General features: G+C 27.8%; 1 protein-coding gene across 1 annotated transcript; it reads right to left on the bottom strand.

Moving 5' to 3' along the window:
• Positions 1-3,265: 3,265 nt before the first annotated feature.
• Positions 3,266-3,950, bottom strand: LOC115034752. Its single transcript, XM_029492171.1, has 3 exons — positions 3,839-3,950; positions 3,539-3,772; positions 3,266-3,474 (listed from the first exon to the last, which is right to left on the bottom strand). Exons 1-3 carry the CDS (start codon positions 3,943-3,945, stop codon positions 3,303-3,305), a joined length of 513 nt encoding a protein of 170 aa, XP_029348031.1. The 5' UTR covers positions 3,946-3,950; the 3' UTR covers positions 3,266-3,302.
• Between the last annotated feature and the right edge of the window lie 12,497 nt (positions 3,951-16,447).

Below are 16,447 nucleotides of genomic sequence, written 5' to 3'. Positions count from 1 at the left end.
TTTTTGTTGTACGAAATAAAAATTTGTTACTTTTTTATTTTAATAACACTATTCTTAGTTATAAAGGACATAACTTATATTATAAGGAATAAATTTGTTTATTATAAAATTTATAACTTGCTGTAATAATAAATAAAAAAAATGTTGAAATCCTAAATTCTATACTACTTGCTCACAAAATAACCTCTCAAAGTACACGGTGGGATACATGTGATCCCACCTATAGTTAACACATCATTCAATTCATATATTTTTTTTTTACGTAATAATAATTTTATGGAGTGGATTAAAAAGAAATTACAATAAAAGCTATGACAATTAAAGTAAAATTTAATAGGTTGTGCAACAACGGGGTAGAAAAATCTGAAAAACGTGTGCCGCAAAGAGTTAAAAAACTTAAAAGAAACGAATCTAAATGCAATACCTCATGGGTGGATTTGGAAATTTGCATTAATAATAATATATTGTTGGCGCAATAAGTAATTGGAATTGTGAACCACAATGTATTATTATCATATAGGTAGGTAGTATTTGTATTATAATAAATAAGTATCAAAAATTCAAAACTACCTACAGAACAATAATCAGTAATCACCGTAGTGTTAAATTTTTAATTATATCAAAAATATGTGCCATTAATGATAATGTACTTAAACAATTTTAAACAGTTGTAGTGTACATACGTTATGGTGGGGGGTGATGTGTGAATATGTTAATAGATATGTAGATACCACAAATGACAAAAATATGTTATGAAAGGGGGTACTTATATTTATTTAACATTGTGTTGATTATATGTTAAGTGATAAATATTTTAAACCCATTAAAGATTGAATCACAATGTTACTTATAAAGAATTAAAGAATAAAAATGAATTATATCATAACATGCTTTGGTTTTTTAAGTAAACAAATTAGTGTAAATATTTGTGCATTATGTATAATCATATTTTTATTATAAATTAATTTGCAAGTTACGTAAATGGTTTAAAGATGATTTTAAAATTCTTTTTGTATGTAACTTTTTGAATAAATATAATACATCAATAAAATTATGAAACAACATAAAAGGATATAAATAATTATTTTAACCACATTATGTACCTATTACTTGAACAATTGGAAGCTTTTTGTTGTAATAATTCCATCTTCTGTTAATTTGTCTGTAAATACAACCGTATTTAATTTATTATATATTTAATTGTATTTTTAATAATATTATTTATATTGTTGATACATATATTATATATATATACAAATATTGAATGGTTGACATTTTTAATAAATTGATGTAGAATTATATTTTCTTACTCTTGTAGTCTTGTACGACTGATGTATTTTTATTGAGATTTTAATCCAGGTAATGGTCAAATGTGAATAATATTATATTTTGTTAACAGAACTACAAGTAATATTAATCCTGTAAATAATATGTCACTGTTAGAAGCCAGTCCAGAACAGAGTACTAAGCCAACAAAAAGTAAATGACACATATATTTATTATGTATATACCAACTAATTAGACATTAATTACCTATAAACTATTAATACATTTCAAATCACATTAATTTTAAATTTCTCCAAACATTATTTTTTATGGTTATAATAATATGAAGTTCTGATTAAAATTAATAGAATTTGTGTTTAGGATCAAAGAATGATACTTTTGAAGAATCAATTTTAAAGGAATTGCGTGAATCAAGACCGGTTGCACCAACAAGGGCTCCACCAACTAACGAAGAAAACGGGGACTTACACTTCTGTAAATATTTGGCACATTTAATGAAAAATATGACAGAAAAAAAAAAAATTAAGATTACAATCACAATTTATATGCCAAGTTATTGATAGTTTGGAAGACTGACTATGAAGTTTAAGACAGATTATTAAATTATAAGACTGAAAGTAACTTCTTATAAATTTGTTAAATTATTTGTTATTATTTTATTTTGAAAAGTATCTCAGAAAGTATTATTATTTGAATTTGAATAATTCTACATATCCAATTTTGTATTTTGTTTTGTTTTCATTGTTAACATATGAGTGGTTTTGTTTATTTTTAGTCTGGAAAAAGTTTTACTATTTTTTTGTTTTTAATTTTAATTTCATTCATAACCTATTTAAATATTGAGATTTGATTTTTCATTGAATAAACAAATTTTTTCAAACATTTTTAATATTCAAAGTTTATTTACAATAAATAGTTATTTAACTAATCTTTCATATTGAAATGCAACTGCACCTTTGCCTGAAAAATGATCCTTAAGTTTATTTAGCATTTGCTGAATAGGTATTGGTTCCTAATTGGTTTACTGGTCTTAAAGCTCCCATTTCTAGTGTTGCCCATCGATTGTCTTCATCAGGTTCGATGTCCAAAGGGCCACTATAATAACGTACACCTATGATACACGTCTTAAGTTAAAAAAAAATTTCAAATAACATTAAGTATTATTTACAATAAGTACCAGCATTATTTTCTGACATTTTTATAAAATTGTAATTTTGTAATTACTTCTACAGTATTGTGTCTGGCAATTATTGGTTTTCTAAACACACGCCATTTTGAGGCCATTAGTCCAAAGGTATTCTCAATGGTACGTCTACCTCTGGAAAGTCTGTGTAAAAAAAAAACTTGTTACTAATATATTTTAATTTATTAAATAAATACAACCAACCTATAGTTAAATATTGATTCGTTTAATGGTAGTTTTCTTTTACCTCTTCCTGGGTAAGGGCGCATAAGATTAGTTAGTAGTGGAAACGCTTCATCACCAAGTGCATAGTATGGAATTGGACCACTGTTACTATCTATATCTTTAGCAGTTGGGAAATTTAAATTATTTGCCATAAAACCCTTACCCATTTCAGAGTTAGAGAAAACTCCACCATCACTGCATCTTCCATCTGCACCAATGTCTACTATAGTAAAGTTATAACTGGCGTCACACATTGCCAACAGTATTATACTATGTGATCTTTTATAGTTATAATTTTCAGATCCACTATTGGCAAATGCCTGTACAATTGTAATAGATCTTATTTTTATTTGTTCAAATAAATAAAATAAATAATTATCACCTGGTGTACAATATGTTTACCATCAATACTGCCTATACAATTTGGTACTTGCCATTTATTTTCAAACTCGACACCTAACTGTGCCCATTTTTTAGTATCTGGTACAATTAATACCTATCATAGGAAGTTATAATTTATTAAAATAACGACTATATTTTACTACATACCAATGACCAGACTTGCTTATTATAGCTTATAAGTTATATACCTAATATACAATTTGTCTTAATTATATTCTAATGTTAGTTTACTCAGAATCCTACAAACATTACATACATTTGTATTTAGAGTATCCCATAAAACTTCACAGCATTGGAAAATAAGTTTAGATACAGTAGCCTTCCCTATACGAAATGAGTACATTATTGACATCATTGATTCACCAGAGGCAAGATACCTGTTACAGTTAAGCATAAATATACTAAACAAATGGATAGTAAATAGTAATGAATTATAATTACCGCAAAGTTGCCGTTAGGACTTCTCCAACTGATAATATATCAGGCCGAGTTGGAAATCTCATTATTTTGGGTCCAACTAAGCATACCAGTTCCTCAAATGTACTAGCAGACATTCGTAGAAAGTTTTGGTAGAGTTCTGAATTTGTTAATTGCAGTTCACTTGTCAAACAATGCCAATGCCCATGCACTCTCCTTTCTTTTAGAAATGGTTTAACATGCCATCTGGGTTTTGATCTAGTAAATAATAATTTAGTATTAAAAAATAATAGATACTCAAATAAAAGATTATAATATTATTACCTGTCGTTTTTGTTCTTTTTGTGTAAAGTGGCCAAATAGACAAGTAACACTTTTCTATGATGCACTTGGTTTACATAATTATACCATTGTATGTCTTCGTTTTCCATTTCACAATCGTGTAAATTAATTATAAAATCAAATAAAGTAAATAGTACCTACTTGGTAGTAAATAAGTAAAAAAATATCAACACAAACCACAATGAATTATAATAATAAAATATTTTTAATAAAAAAGGTGGGATATCCTTTATGTACCATTATCAACAATTATATCAAGAACCATATGTAATATAACCATAGCTACCAAATTAACCAGTATGAAACGTTTTGAAGGCCGTTCGAACGTTCGAACGTGTAATTTTTATGCACGTACACGCATACGTGTATAGTGGAAACCCGCCTTAACTATCTTCACAGACATGCAAACAAAAACACCCCACTTCAGATACTCGGACCGCAAGACAGCACATTATTAAATATTTTATTGTTTATTATTATCATTAGTAAACAAGACCAGCCAATCACGGAACTGAACAGAAGACGTGGCATTAAATTGGTCTGACATGGTCTTCCAACGTTCGGTCTTGGTTCGGCTGCTGACGGAATCTGTTTTTTTGTTTTCAACAACCGCGTAGTTTTGTTCAACCAGATCTACTAATAGAGTATGGTAGTAATGACGTCACGATAACCTAATCACGTATTTATAAGAGCGCCTAGTTCCAAACAATATGATTTTCATATAAGAACTGTATAAGTTGTTTTATGTAGAGTTTTAGTAAATAATCCACATTTTAATCTTATGGTTAATTGTTTTGTGCCGAATTGCAATCATTACAGTAAAAAAAAACGCGTGTCTCAAGCGAGCGACCCTCAAAGGATGTGAAAACATAACTATGAGCTTAGAAATATAATTGTATTATGACGCACAGTGTTCCAGAAAGAATTTTTAGCAGGAAAAAATTTTTTATTTATAAAATTAGTTTACCTTTCGTATATTTAGTTCATTTTCAAATTCAGTTTTTACCTAGTGCATTCATAAAGTCCTGAAATAAAATTTTTGAATTCCGACAGTACGTAATATTATTTTTTTTTGTTTAAAATTTTTTTTTTTTTTAGAATTAAAAAAACTGCTTTGTTTATTATTTATTTTAATGGTGTAATTAAAATATTATTTTTTTACATATTATATAAATCAGTCATCAGAATCACTAGAACTGACAGGTTCTCCATCAGATGTAGCTGATTCGTCTTCTTCTTTCTCAGCAGTATCAGTGTCACATATTATAATCAGCGATTTGACGTCATCTGACAGCTCACTTATTTGTTTTCTTGGTAATGTTCTTATTGAAGACAAGTATGGGTCAGAAGCTACTAAAAGCATATGGATTAGATCTTCATTTGTGCTAGTACGTGAATTTTTTCGTGTATGGTGTTCTCTGAACTTTTTATATTCTTTATTATTTGCTTCCGCTGCTTCCCCGGATAGCTGGCCTTTAAAAATAAAAGAAAATGATGCATATAATTATATACTTACCTATAATTATACGTTTTATATTTTACCTATAGGAAGAAGTGCTGCATTTATGACATCAGCTCCATGTATCAGTATTTTATGTACACTACTAGGCATATAGAACCAAGGATATAGAGAAATAAATAATTTTGCTGTATCTGTTGTATACAATTTAAATTCTGGTACATTGACCTCATGACCACTTGACATAGCAGATAATATATTTCCAAATCGTTGTATAAGATTTTTATCAACACCCGTAATATCTGCACTATTTTGAAAATTTTTAAAAAACCGACGAGCAGTGTTTCCATCATTTGATGTTCCTTTGCCTAAAGTTAAATCAAAAAATCATCAGGATTATTTATCAAGATAAATATATAAGTATTATAAAATTGTTATATATGCTTACCTTGCAATACTACATCTATTAATAGTCCGGTTTCGATTCTAAATCTGTTTTGTATCATACTTTTTCTTTTAGAAAATTTATCTTTATTTTCAACTGATCTTACCTGTAATCAATTTATTACTTAAATTAAAACTGATTTTAAAATGTTAACATTTGTTTTTATCTCTATACCTGCCATGTTTTAAAATCCAATCTGTATGAAATATGTAATATACATTCCAAAAATCTTATGTAAGCATGTAGTGTAGATAGTCCATATGAAAATGTTTCTGGTTTGACAGAATATTTATCCATATTATCAAGCTTATTCATATCCTTTGGAGTACATCCGCATATGAAACATGTTTGGCTAGATGTCTGCGTTACAGAATTGGCAACCTAAAAATGTTATTATGAATATATATATATAGGTATGCTAATATTTTAAATATAAGTAGTAGGCAGTTTGACTATATTTACTTTTCCATCTATCATTGAAAAAATCATTGTATGTTTAATTTTAACTTCTTCTATACCACGCAAATAGATAGTTGGATGTAAATTCATTATTTCAGATTTTACTGCTTCAACTCCTTCTTGTGTACTTTTAACAGTTTCTTTTATAAAATCGAACTTAATCGGTCGACAAAACCTTGTTGAAGAATATCTAGGATTTGTCCATATTATATGTTTATCTCCACTTTCATCCGTAAAATGTAATTGTAACGGTACCATTGAAAACATGAATACATCATAGTCGGTTGTAGCTAATGAACTTGATTCGTTAAATGTTTGTTTGTATTGTGAATGGCCACTACTTCCATCACATCCCCATTTACATAAAAGTTCAATATTGTCAAAAATATTTTCGGGAATTTTGACGTTAGGTATTTTAAGGATTCAAATTATTGTGTGATCTAGTAAGTCTTGCAAAGGTACTTCACATGATGTTTCAGTAATACGAATATTTTTTGGGTAACATTCTTTTTTTGCATTTAACACGTGATCATACGCTGGAAAAATATTCGCGGATTTTTTTTTGGCCGCTAATCGAATATTTTTATATTGTTTTACACTCATTTTGTTGTCCATTAAAATAGCTAAACTTTCTTCGGCAGTATATTTTTCTACTTTTTTTTCAGTTTCATAAGCTCTTTTAACTCTGCGTATAGTTTTTGGTGTTGATGTAATAGTTTTTTTAATTATTTTTGATGCAGTTCTTTTTCCGGACTTATACATTCTCGTATGAGTAGCAAATACCATTTCTGGAGTTGTGCTCCCGGGTGCTAAATATTTAATTTTTCGTTTTTTAGAACGTTCGGAACATTCAGAAAATAGTTTTTTTGGACGACCCCTATCAGAACTAGTTGATGGTTGTAGTATATTTTCAATTTTTCCTAATATATTAAACCTTAACTCTAGCCAGTTATTGTTTTTTATTTGAAATCTCAGTAGACTCCTACCTGCACCAGTCCACTTTTTATGAAGAGTGGTAACAAAACCTTTTATTCTATTTTTTAATGATATTTCAAACTTGTTAGCCATTGTTTTATTACCAATTATTTCACAGACATACGAAAAAATTGCTTCACAACACTCGATCGAATTTGAAATATTCATTGATTTGCTTCTCAACATTTCAAAAATATTTCGATTTTTGAGTAATATAGTATTATCTAAAACATTTTAAAATATATAATAATACAATAAATATATTATTATGCTTGAATTAAAGTAAATTTTTCTATCATTTGGTTTTATTGTGAAATATAATTTTTGACAAATTTCGAAAAATATAATATTTTTTAAACGTTAATAGGTGCTATGTATTGTGCAGCAACTTGCTGCAACCAAATTATATAATATCGTTTAGAGGACAAGTTAAGCTAATAGAAAACACTGAGTTCAAACCTCTACTATTCACTACTTTTTTTTCCGCATCCTTAAAAATTAAAAAAAAAATGTTTTTTACATACTTAAATATTTCTATATATATTACTTAAATTGTACATGCAAAACTTAATAAAAAATAAAATAAAAATGTATACATACCTTCCACTAGTGTATCCATGATATTAAAGAAAAATAAATGAACTAACTTCATTCAACGAACGACACTAACCATATAATAACTATACGCTCAAACAATTTGATTTGTTATTGAAAATCTTATCTCAGACTATTAGTACAATCAGTACACTATTATAACTGTACGCAATAGCATATCGATTTGAAAACCTATATTATATAACCAGTCACTGATAACCAACAAATTAAATTCAGTTTTAAGCTCAATTATTGATTATGAAAATTCTAATTTTGTCCCCCTAAATCAACTTTCTGGAACACTGTGTGACGTTTAGAATTTTAAGTAAATATTATTATTGAGACACGTGCTTTCATATTGTTTGTAGGGTAGGTTTGAACATTTTTAAGAATCATATTTGTTTCAATTTTATTTTTCAGAATACAAAGAGATATTCATTTTAGTTATATATTTTGAATCAAATGAATGTAATAGTCGACTAAAATCTGAAATCACATATAGGAATAGAAATTATGTTCTCGATAAATGTAAAAATGAAAATGTATTAAATAACTATATTAATGGAATAACATATTTCTAATATAATAGGTAGGTATGCTCAGTGTTGGGTAGTAACGTAACGAAAATAACGCGATACTATAACGGCATTACTTTGCTTGTAACACGTTACGTAATTTCATTAGAATTATTTCCAAGTAACAAAAAGTAATGGAAATAACTTTTGAAAAGTAATTTCTATAGAATAACGCGTTACAGTTGCGAATTATTAAGTACCTACCAATAGGTATGCCTATTGTGAATAAAAAAAAAATATATTTATAATGCGGGTATTATTAAATTTACCAATCTAATATGTATATATATTTAATTTTAACTCGGCACAATTCAGTTTTCAATGTTTTTGACATTTGAAATGTTTAATTGCACCGTAAATCACGAGAACAGTTTATTAAATTTATTATTTAATTTGATTCCTTTAAATAGGTAGGTTTCCTATGAATATAACTTGTGTGGAAGACTAAATTGTATATGATCCTATGAACTATACGTCTATACAGGTTTTATAAAGAATTTGCTTGTTCAATTTGCCTGCAGAAGTTAATTGCCAAGAAATTAAAAAAAAAAATTTTGTAACGAGAAAGTAATGAGTTACTTTTCTATTTAAAAAGTAAAGTAACTTCATTAAAATGTTATTTAAGTAACGAGTAAAGTAACTTCATCACATTTATCTCTTAGTAACGAGTAAAGTAACTTCATTACACTTATCTCTTAGTAACGAGTAAAGTAACTTCATTACTTTTTAAAAGTTAATACTTTTTAACTTACCCAACACTGGGTATGCTACGTACATATTTACACTCTTATATTACGGTATATAAAAGTGATAAACAAATTGAATTAAAAAAAAAATAAACATTTCAATTCATTGTAAAGAATCTGCTTCATCGCTTTCTACAATAGTCATAATTGGTTTGTGGTAGCTAAAATGAGAAATAAGATTTTTAGAGTCAATTTTATCTAAAAATCTAGAAAAAACAGCGTCTATAGTTGTACCACCTATGGTAGTAGATTTATTTCGATGATTAACGATATTTAAATGCAACATATATTGAAAGAAGTCAATTAATGGCTGCGACGTTTCCTTATCGAAATTAATGTTAAAATCGCCAGAAACAATCATAGGCAATGTATTGAAATTCTCTTGCAGTGCTGAAGAACCAATAACTGAAAATGGTAGCAAATTAAAAATGTATGACTTCATTAACTATGTTATTTGGTGAAATGTAAACAGCAACAATAATTATTTCCATTCCATTTTCCGTTATGCACAATGCTTTGCATAAATCACTAATATTAGATTTAGTTGCATGTTCTTGAATTCGATTTTTCACTTGCAAATCAATATGTGAAGTAATTACGTGTGTTATATTATCTTGATGACTGAAAATCACTACTCCTCCGGATCTAACATTATCACGCTTAAATTTAACGATACAATTGAATTTTGGAATATCACATATCGAATCACAACTAATATTTGTTTCTGAAAGTATCAAAATATTACATTTTGGAGATACAGGATCAGCTATAATATCTTGATAGTGAATACGCAGACCTTGACAATTGAAGGAGTAAATTGATGATATATTTTGTCTTGATATAAGTTTAATAAGTGAGATATCAATTGTATCTAAACGATTCAAAAGTGCGAAAGTGCAGCTTGACAGACTAACCGTTTTAGTATTAATATAAATGAATAACACGACAATATGATTATGTATGAGTATAATATATAATAACGTACAACTGGACAATTTAACGTGACTGTACACACACACCGTATACGCACTGTATGACGGTGGCTGTGCAAGTGATTCTTACATACTTCGAAGGCCCTATATATATGTACAACCTAGGTCATGTTACATCCGTATAGAGAGTGAGTCTTACGCTCGTATAACTAGATACTAAATTGTACACACGTGTCAAGGCTAACTACTAATATCAATTGTACATTTCAACAGATTCAATGAAAGTCTTTTGAATTCATTCTGCAATGATTCTACTGATGCATCGTATCGTCGACTGTGATCAAATCTGCGATCGTTCGTGGCTGATACTAAATACAGACCTTCAAGTGAAGTTACTATTGATAATGCAACGTAAACTAAAGATAAATTATGCTTTTTGTCATACTGCTAAACAATTTCTTGAAAAGTCCCTCCTTGGGGTCTATGGACCGTTATTGCACTTGCAGCTTTGAGTGGAAAATTTAAACGTCTTGCGACTATTGTTTTATTATTGTTTAATGTAATGGTAGCTGATTTTTTTGAAATTGGTACTGCCAATTAACTAATGTGATGGTTAGCTGCGTGGACAGCACATTTTTTTCTAATTTGTTGTGCAGTTTTTGATGACTCGGGAAATTCTAACCAGACACGAATAAGTTCATTATTAGTATTATGTTCAACATGTACTAATTTTCCAGCAGCAGCATTCACCAAACCATCGGAAGTGTCAATATTGAAGCAAATCATGTAATATTTGTTCAAAGAAAAAACGATTTCATAAGGTACACCCCCAGTATCAGCATGTAAATTAACACACAGTTTATGTGAATTTTCAAAATCATTTTCTGCTAATTTCTATTGTCGATTTTGCAAAGTTCCTAAATCTATAATGCATAATTTATCAAAAGAAAATGGTTCTTTACTCCGTAATGTTATTAATTATACAGAAGATCTAGAAAAAAATGATTTTACACAAACTGGTATTTATAAAGATAGCATCTTAAACCAAATCACTACATTTCATGTCGCGGATAACTTTAGCGTAGACATTATGCATGACATTTATGAAGGTATTTGCCATTACAATATGTGTCATTTAATAATTTATTGCACAGAAAAAATACAAATTTTTTCTTTAGAAACCCTTAATTTAAGAAAACAAAACTTTGTCTATGGTGAACTTGAACAAAAAAATGTTACCTATTGAAAAACATCATCTTCACAAATTTCATTTAAAAATGTCAGCAAGACAAATGATGAACTTTGTTCATTTTTTTTCTTTGATCATTGGTGATTTAATTCCAGGGGATTATGAGATTTGGCAATTTTTTTTAATTTTTATTGAAATTATAGATAGTTTATTAAGCCATTCGTTTACACGAGATATGGTAAATCATTTAAAAATTCTTATTGAAAAACATAATTCAGATTATATAAAATATTTTCAAGACAACTTAAAACCTAAGCATCATATATTGATACATTATCCTACAATTATTCTTAAATCTGGCCCTCCAAGACACTTTTGGTGCTTTCGTTATGAAGCCAAACATAAGGAGTTGAAAATGTATGCTAGGGCAATAACATCTCGAAGAAATATTTGTTTAACATTGGCTAATAAACATCAATTTAAATTTGCATATTTCATATTAAACCAAAAAAAAAAATAGTTTATTAGTAGAAACCATGGAAAAACATAAAATTGATTCAAAATATGTGGCAATTATTTTTGACTTTATAAATGTATCAAATAATAACTATATCAGTTATTCCAAGATTGAATTTCGAGGTACAATCTACAAATTTTATTTTATTTTGTCACTTGTCTTAATAGTGAAATTTGTTTATTTGAAATTCTTGAGATAATTTTGTTAAAAAATAATACAATATATTTTGTTGTTCAGCAAATTCTATTAGAACTATTTGAGACTCATTTTAGAGCATACAAAGTTGATATAAATAAAAGTGTTGTTTCCAAAAGCGTTATGAATGTTGATCAGTTTAATTCTCCACCTTTAAATATCAATAAAGTTAATGGTGGTAAGTTAATGATTAGATTGAAAGAATATTTCTAGAAATGGAAATCATTTAATATCTTAATTTTGTTTTTATTTATCTCATTTTAGTTTTACATAATATATTTATTTTTAAAGTATAGGTGCCTACTAATATGTGTAGTATTTAATATTTATATATCTTTCTGGTTTTAAAATTAAATTATTTAATTTATGTAATATGTATAATGTATATGTATATTTGTGTGTAGGTAATTATATTTTGTATTTCTAAATGTATTATATGTATCAAGTAAAATGCAACACCAAAAATAAGATTACTTAAGTCTATTAAGTGAACATCTTGCAGAGGATGAAAGAATTTATACAGTGCTTCAGCTACCCTCCTGCTCTTTATTTTCCAATGTTAATGATGAAAATTCAGTAGAGTGTCCAAATATAATGAATAACTTTTCTCAACCATCACCGCCAAGTCATGACATTTCACCTATGCCTTATCATTTAAGTTTTGAGGATCAAAATTGTTTAAAAGAGATGTTGTTAGGTTGGAACATGGAATTTCTGTATGAAACTTGCTTAGGTTAGTATTATAAATTTAATTTTCGTTTAATTTTCATAGCCATAAATATTTAAAATAAAAGTTCTTGGATTCCTCTTTTGAACTTTAATGCTCTTTCGCAGTGAGTGGATCCGTCATAAGAACTTGTTTAATTAGTTGGTTTGCTAATGAATTACATTGAATTACATTGAATTGCTAAATTAATTACAAATATAAATTAAATTAAATGTAGTAATATGTATATACAACCGTACACGTGTCACGCACTAATATCAACCAACAATTGAACAATTTTAAGATATAACAAATTAACCGTACATATTAAGGTATGTACTTTATGTAGCTTATCTGTTATACCTAAGTGTGGGTATAATAAAGATAAAATTTCATTGTATGTATAAATAAAATGTTATCGCCGACCCAACCGCGGATAATCGAAACCGCGGATTAAAAATATCTTGTATCTTGTTATTGATAATTTCATGGATAGTGAATGGACCCAGCCATGGCATCGAGGCCCATCCTCCTTTCCTGTCATCACGTCGGAGATTTTTTATTAACACTTTGTCCCCTACTTTAAATGTATTCTCGGCTAATGGGTGTCTTTTCGCGTATGATTTTCGTTGAGCTGATTGTGCATCTAGAATATTTTCTTCCACTTTATCTTGAAGTTTATCTAAAAGTTAAGATATTTTATTTTTTTAAATATAACTAAATATTTAAAATTATAGTTTTATTTTTATATGTAATTTTTATAAAATATTTAATGGAAAGAAGAGACCAAATCAATTTTGTTTAGTTTACTTATAACTTATAATTTAACTATATACGCAAGCTCTAAGAACCAGCCTGAGTATCATTAAACCTTATAAAAGTACCTATAATATTTTTAGTATTATTTGTTAAACTGAATTATCATTTTGCATGTACAATTTTCTATGATTTGAAATTAGATTTTTTAAGTAGACACCATATTATGTACTTATACTACTTGTCTACTTCCTATATTAGCTGACTTCACCTGACAAACAATAAACAAATTTAAAATTTACACGAGAACATGACATGAATTTTATAACTGTCGTCCATGACTAAAGCAAATCCTATATATTTAAAAAGGACCATCGAAGGAATAAATACAATTTTTTTTTATTATATAATGAAATACTACCAACCTCAAACATTTAAAAATACTAACATCTCTAATCTCTATTATACTATTTTTAGTACCGTACTACCGTAGCCAGATATTTTGGAGGAAAAGCACACATTTTATTTATACAGAATTTTAGAATAATAAAACATATGTTTGTATTAGTTATTAAATTTATTTTTTATTACAAAAAATTATTAAATTTGGTTTATTAGTCAAAATAATAAATAAATGGCTTAGCACTAAAAAAAAGTAAAAAATTAGATGTCGAAATCTATAAACACCCTTATGTTTTAGATGCGGCATACGAATCAATAATATTTTACATAGTTATTTCAATGTCTTTGTCTAACATTTTTTTAAATAAAAACTCGCTTAGTTTCTGTAACTATAGACCAATGCCAACCCTAAATTATAATTATTATTATAAAATAAATGATTCCGGACAAATGTATAGACACTTCAATACATTGTATTCATATGCATAGATATGGATTTTGTTGGTTAAATATTTGTAAAATATTAGGGTCAGCTAATCTATGGGTATAAATCTTGCATCCAAATAGTGCAGAAATCACTCATTTCATGAATTAGATATCCAGACAGTGGAATTCGTCCAGACAGATCGTGAACTTTTATGAAAATATATTATAATATGTACATCCATATTATGAAATGTACAATATATTGTATACTTTGGGTAGTTTTTTTACTATATAACACATTATTTTATGTTATTTAGCAATAAACAACTACTTTATACTTATGCTAATAATCTATACTTTTTTGTATTGTCTTATGAAATTGTGGTCTAAGAATATAATACGTATCATTTAATTATTTAACGCATTTCGTTATTTCACATTACCTCCATGGATTTTAACGATAAGAAATTATTTTATTTTATCAAAAAGATTTTGTAACACACAAAATATCAAACACAATAGTAACTCGTATCTGCGATAATATTATAATAAAACTTATTGCTGAATAACGAAAAATTTTTCTTTAAAATAATTACACAAAGTATACAATATAAGCATTGTCTATTTCATGAAATGAATGTCCATATAATGTATTTTCGTATTTTTAAGTTCATGAAATAAGTGATTTCACTATGTGGATGAGACATATAGATTTACACTAGTTATAAACTTATTTTAACTGTGTAACTGCAGTATCTATAACCTACACCTTAAAATATTAGTTTTTAAGTATTAAAATGTATACTTCTCATTGATAGCATGCAATTCAATGTTTCTTCGAATTGTCCTTCATCAAAATCTCCTATAAAAACATTATCATACACGCTATCTTCTTCTAAGTTATGTTGTATATCTACTGGAAGTACAGCTTCTCTTTGATATAGAACATAAAATGGTGAATATTTTGTAGAAGTATGAGGCACAGTTCGGTAAGCAAATAGCACTCCTTGCAATACATCTGGCCACTTGAGTACATTTTCTAGATGAATCTAAACGCAGAACAAAATAATTTTTTTAATTAATTATTTTTGGTTTAAATTAACCAAAATGTTTGTAGATACCAACCTTAAGTAACGAATTTTTTATTGTTCTATTAAACCATTCAACAAGTCCATTTGCTTGAGGATGATAGGGTGATGTGACTCTATGTGAGGTTCCCGTCATACAAAATAGTTCTTCACATAGCTGATTACAAAATTCTCTACCTTGATCACTTATTTCGACCTTAGGACAGCCATGTCGACATATAATTTCATCGTATATGAAACGAGCAACTGTAACAGCTTTTTTATCTGTAAGCGGTCGTGCCTCACACCATTTGATGAAATAGTCTATCGCTACAGCAAAATATCGAAAACCATTTACTTCTGGTAAAGTTATAAGATCGATTCCTATTTGTTTAAAAACCTAAATTTAGAAGAAAAATGGTTATTAACATTTTTAATAACTAATTTTAAAATATATATGTCATCAAAATCATGAATTTTAAATCTCAAAATGGCCTTTAGAAGTTTCGAATAAATCATTAATCATATTACTGAAGCCTTAAAAATATTTTGTAAGATGAACTGTATTAGTTTAATTATATTTTAGATTTTGAAAATATCAGTAATTTTGTATAAATAATAAGTAATACCTACTTACCTTTTTAGGTATAGGAACGGAATGCAACTAAGGCACTATTTTCAATGTTGCTGGGTTAGCCCGTTGACATATATCATACTCTTTAATAAATGATTTTACGTCTGAAGTAATGGATGGCCAATAGCAACGTTGGTTAAGCATATTAATAGTCGCATCCCTACCACGGTGACTTGACAGTGCAACAGCTTCTATCGACTCTTCAGAACCCTCGTGAATCATTTTCAGAATACTTTTTCTTTCTTCTTCGTCGAATATAACACGGACAGAATTTTTTTTATAATATAAAACGTCATCGGACAAATAAAATGATTTGGTTTGTCTTCGAAAGTTAGATTTATCATTTTTACTATGGATATAGCTAGGATATCCCTGACATTTCAAGTAAGCCAAAACTGATCTCAAATTAATAAGCTCAGGATATTTGGTTTCTTTAACTAAAATTTTTTCAGGTATTTCGGGAGTCTTCAGTACAGCCGAGGCGTTCATGTTTTCGGTTTCCCATGGTCGAAAC

The sequence above is a fragment of the Acyrthosiphon pisum genome, unplaced genomic scaffold (assembly GCF_005508785.2).
Source record: "Acyrthosiphon pisum isolate AL4f unplaced genomic scaffold, pea_aphid_22Mar2018_4r6ur Scaffold_20960;HRSCAF=22641, whole genome shotgun sequence".
Classification (NCBI taxonomy): Eukaryota; Metazoa; Arthropoda; class Insecta; order Hemiptera; family Aphididae; genus Acyrthosiphon; species Acyrthosiphon pisum.
The sequence above is the reverse complement of the archived record's forward strand: the minus strand, read 5'-3'. Positions and strand labels throughout refer to the sequence as shown.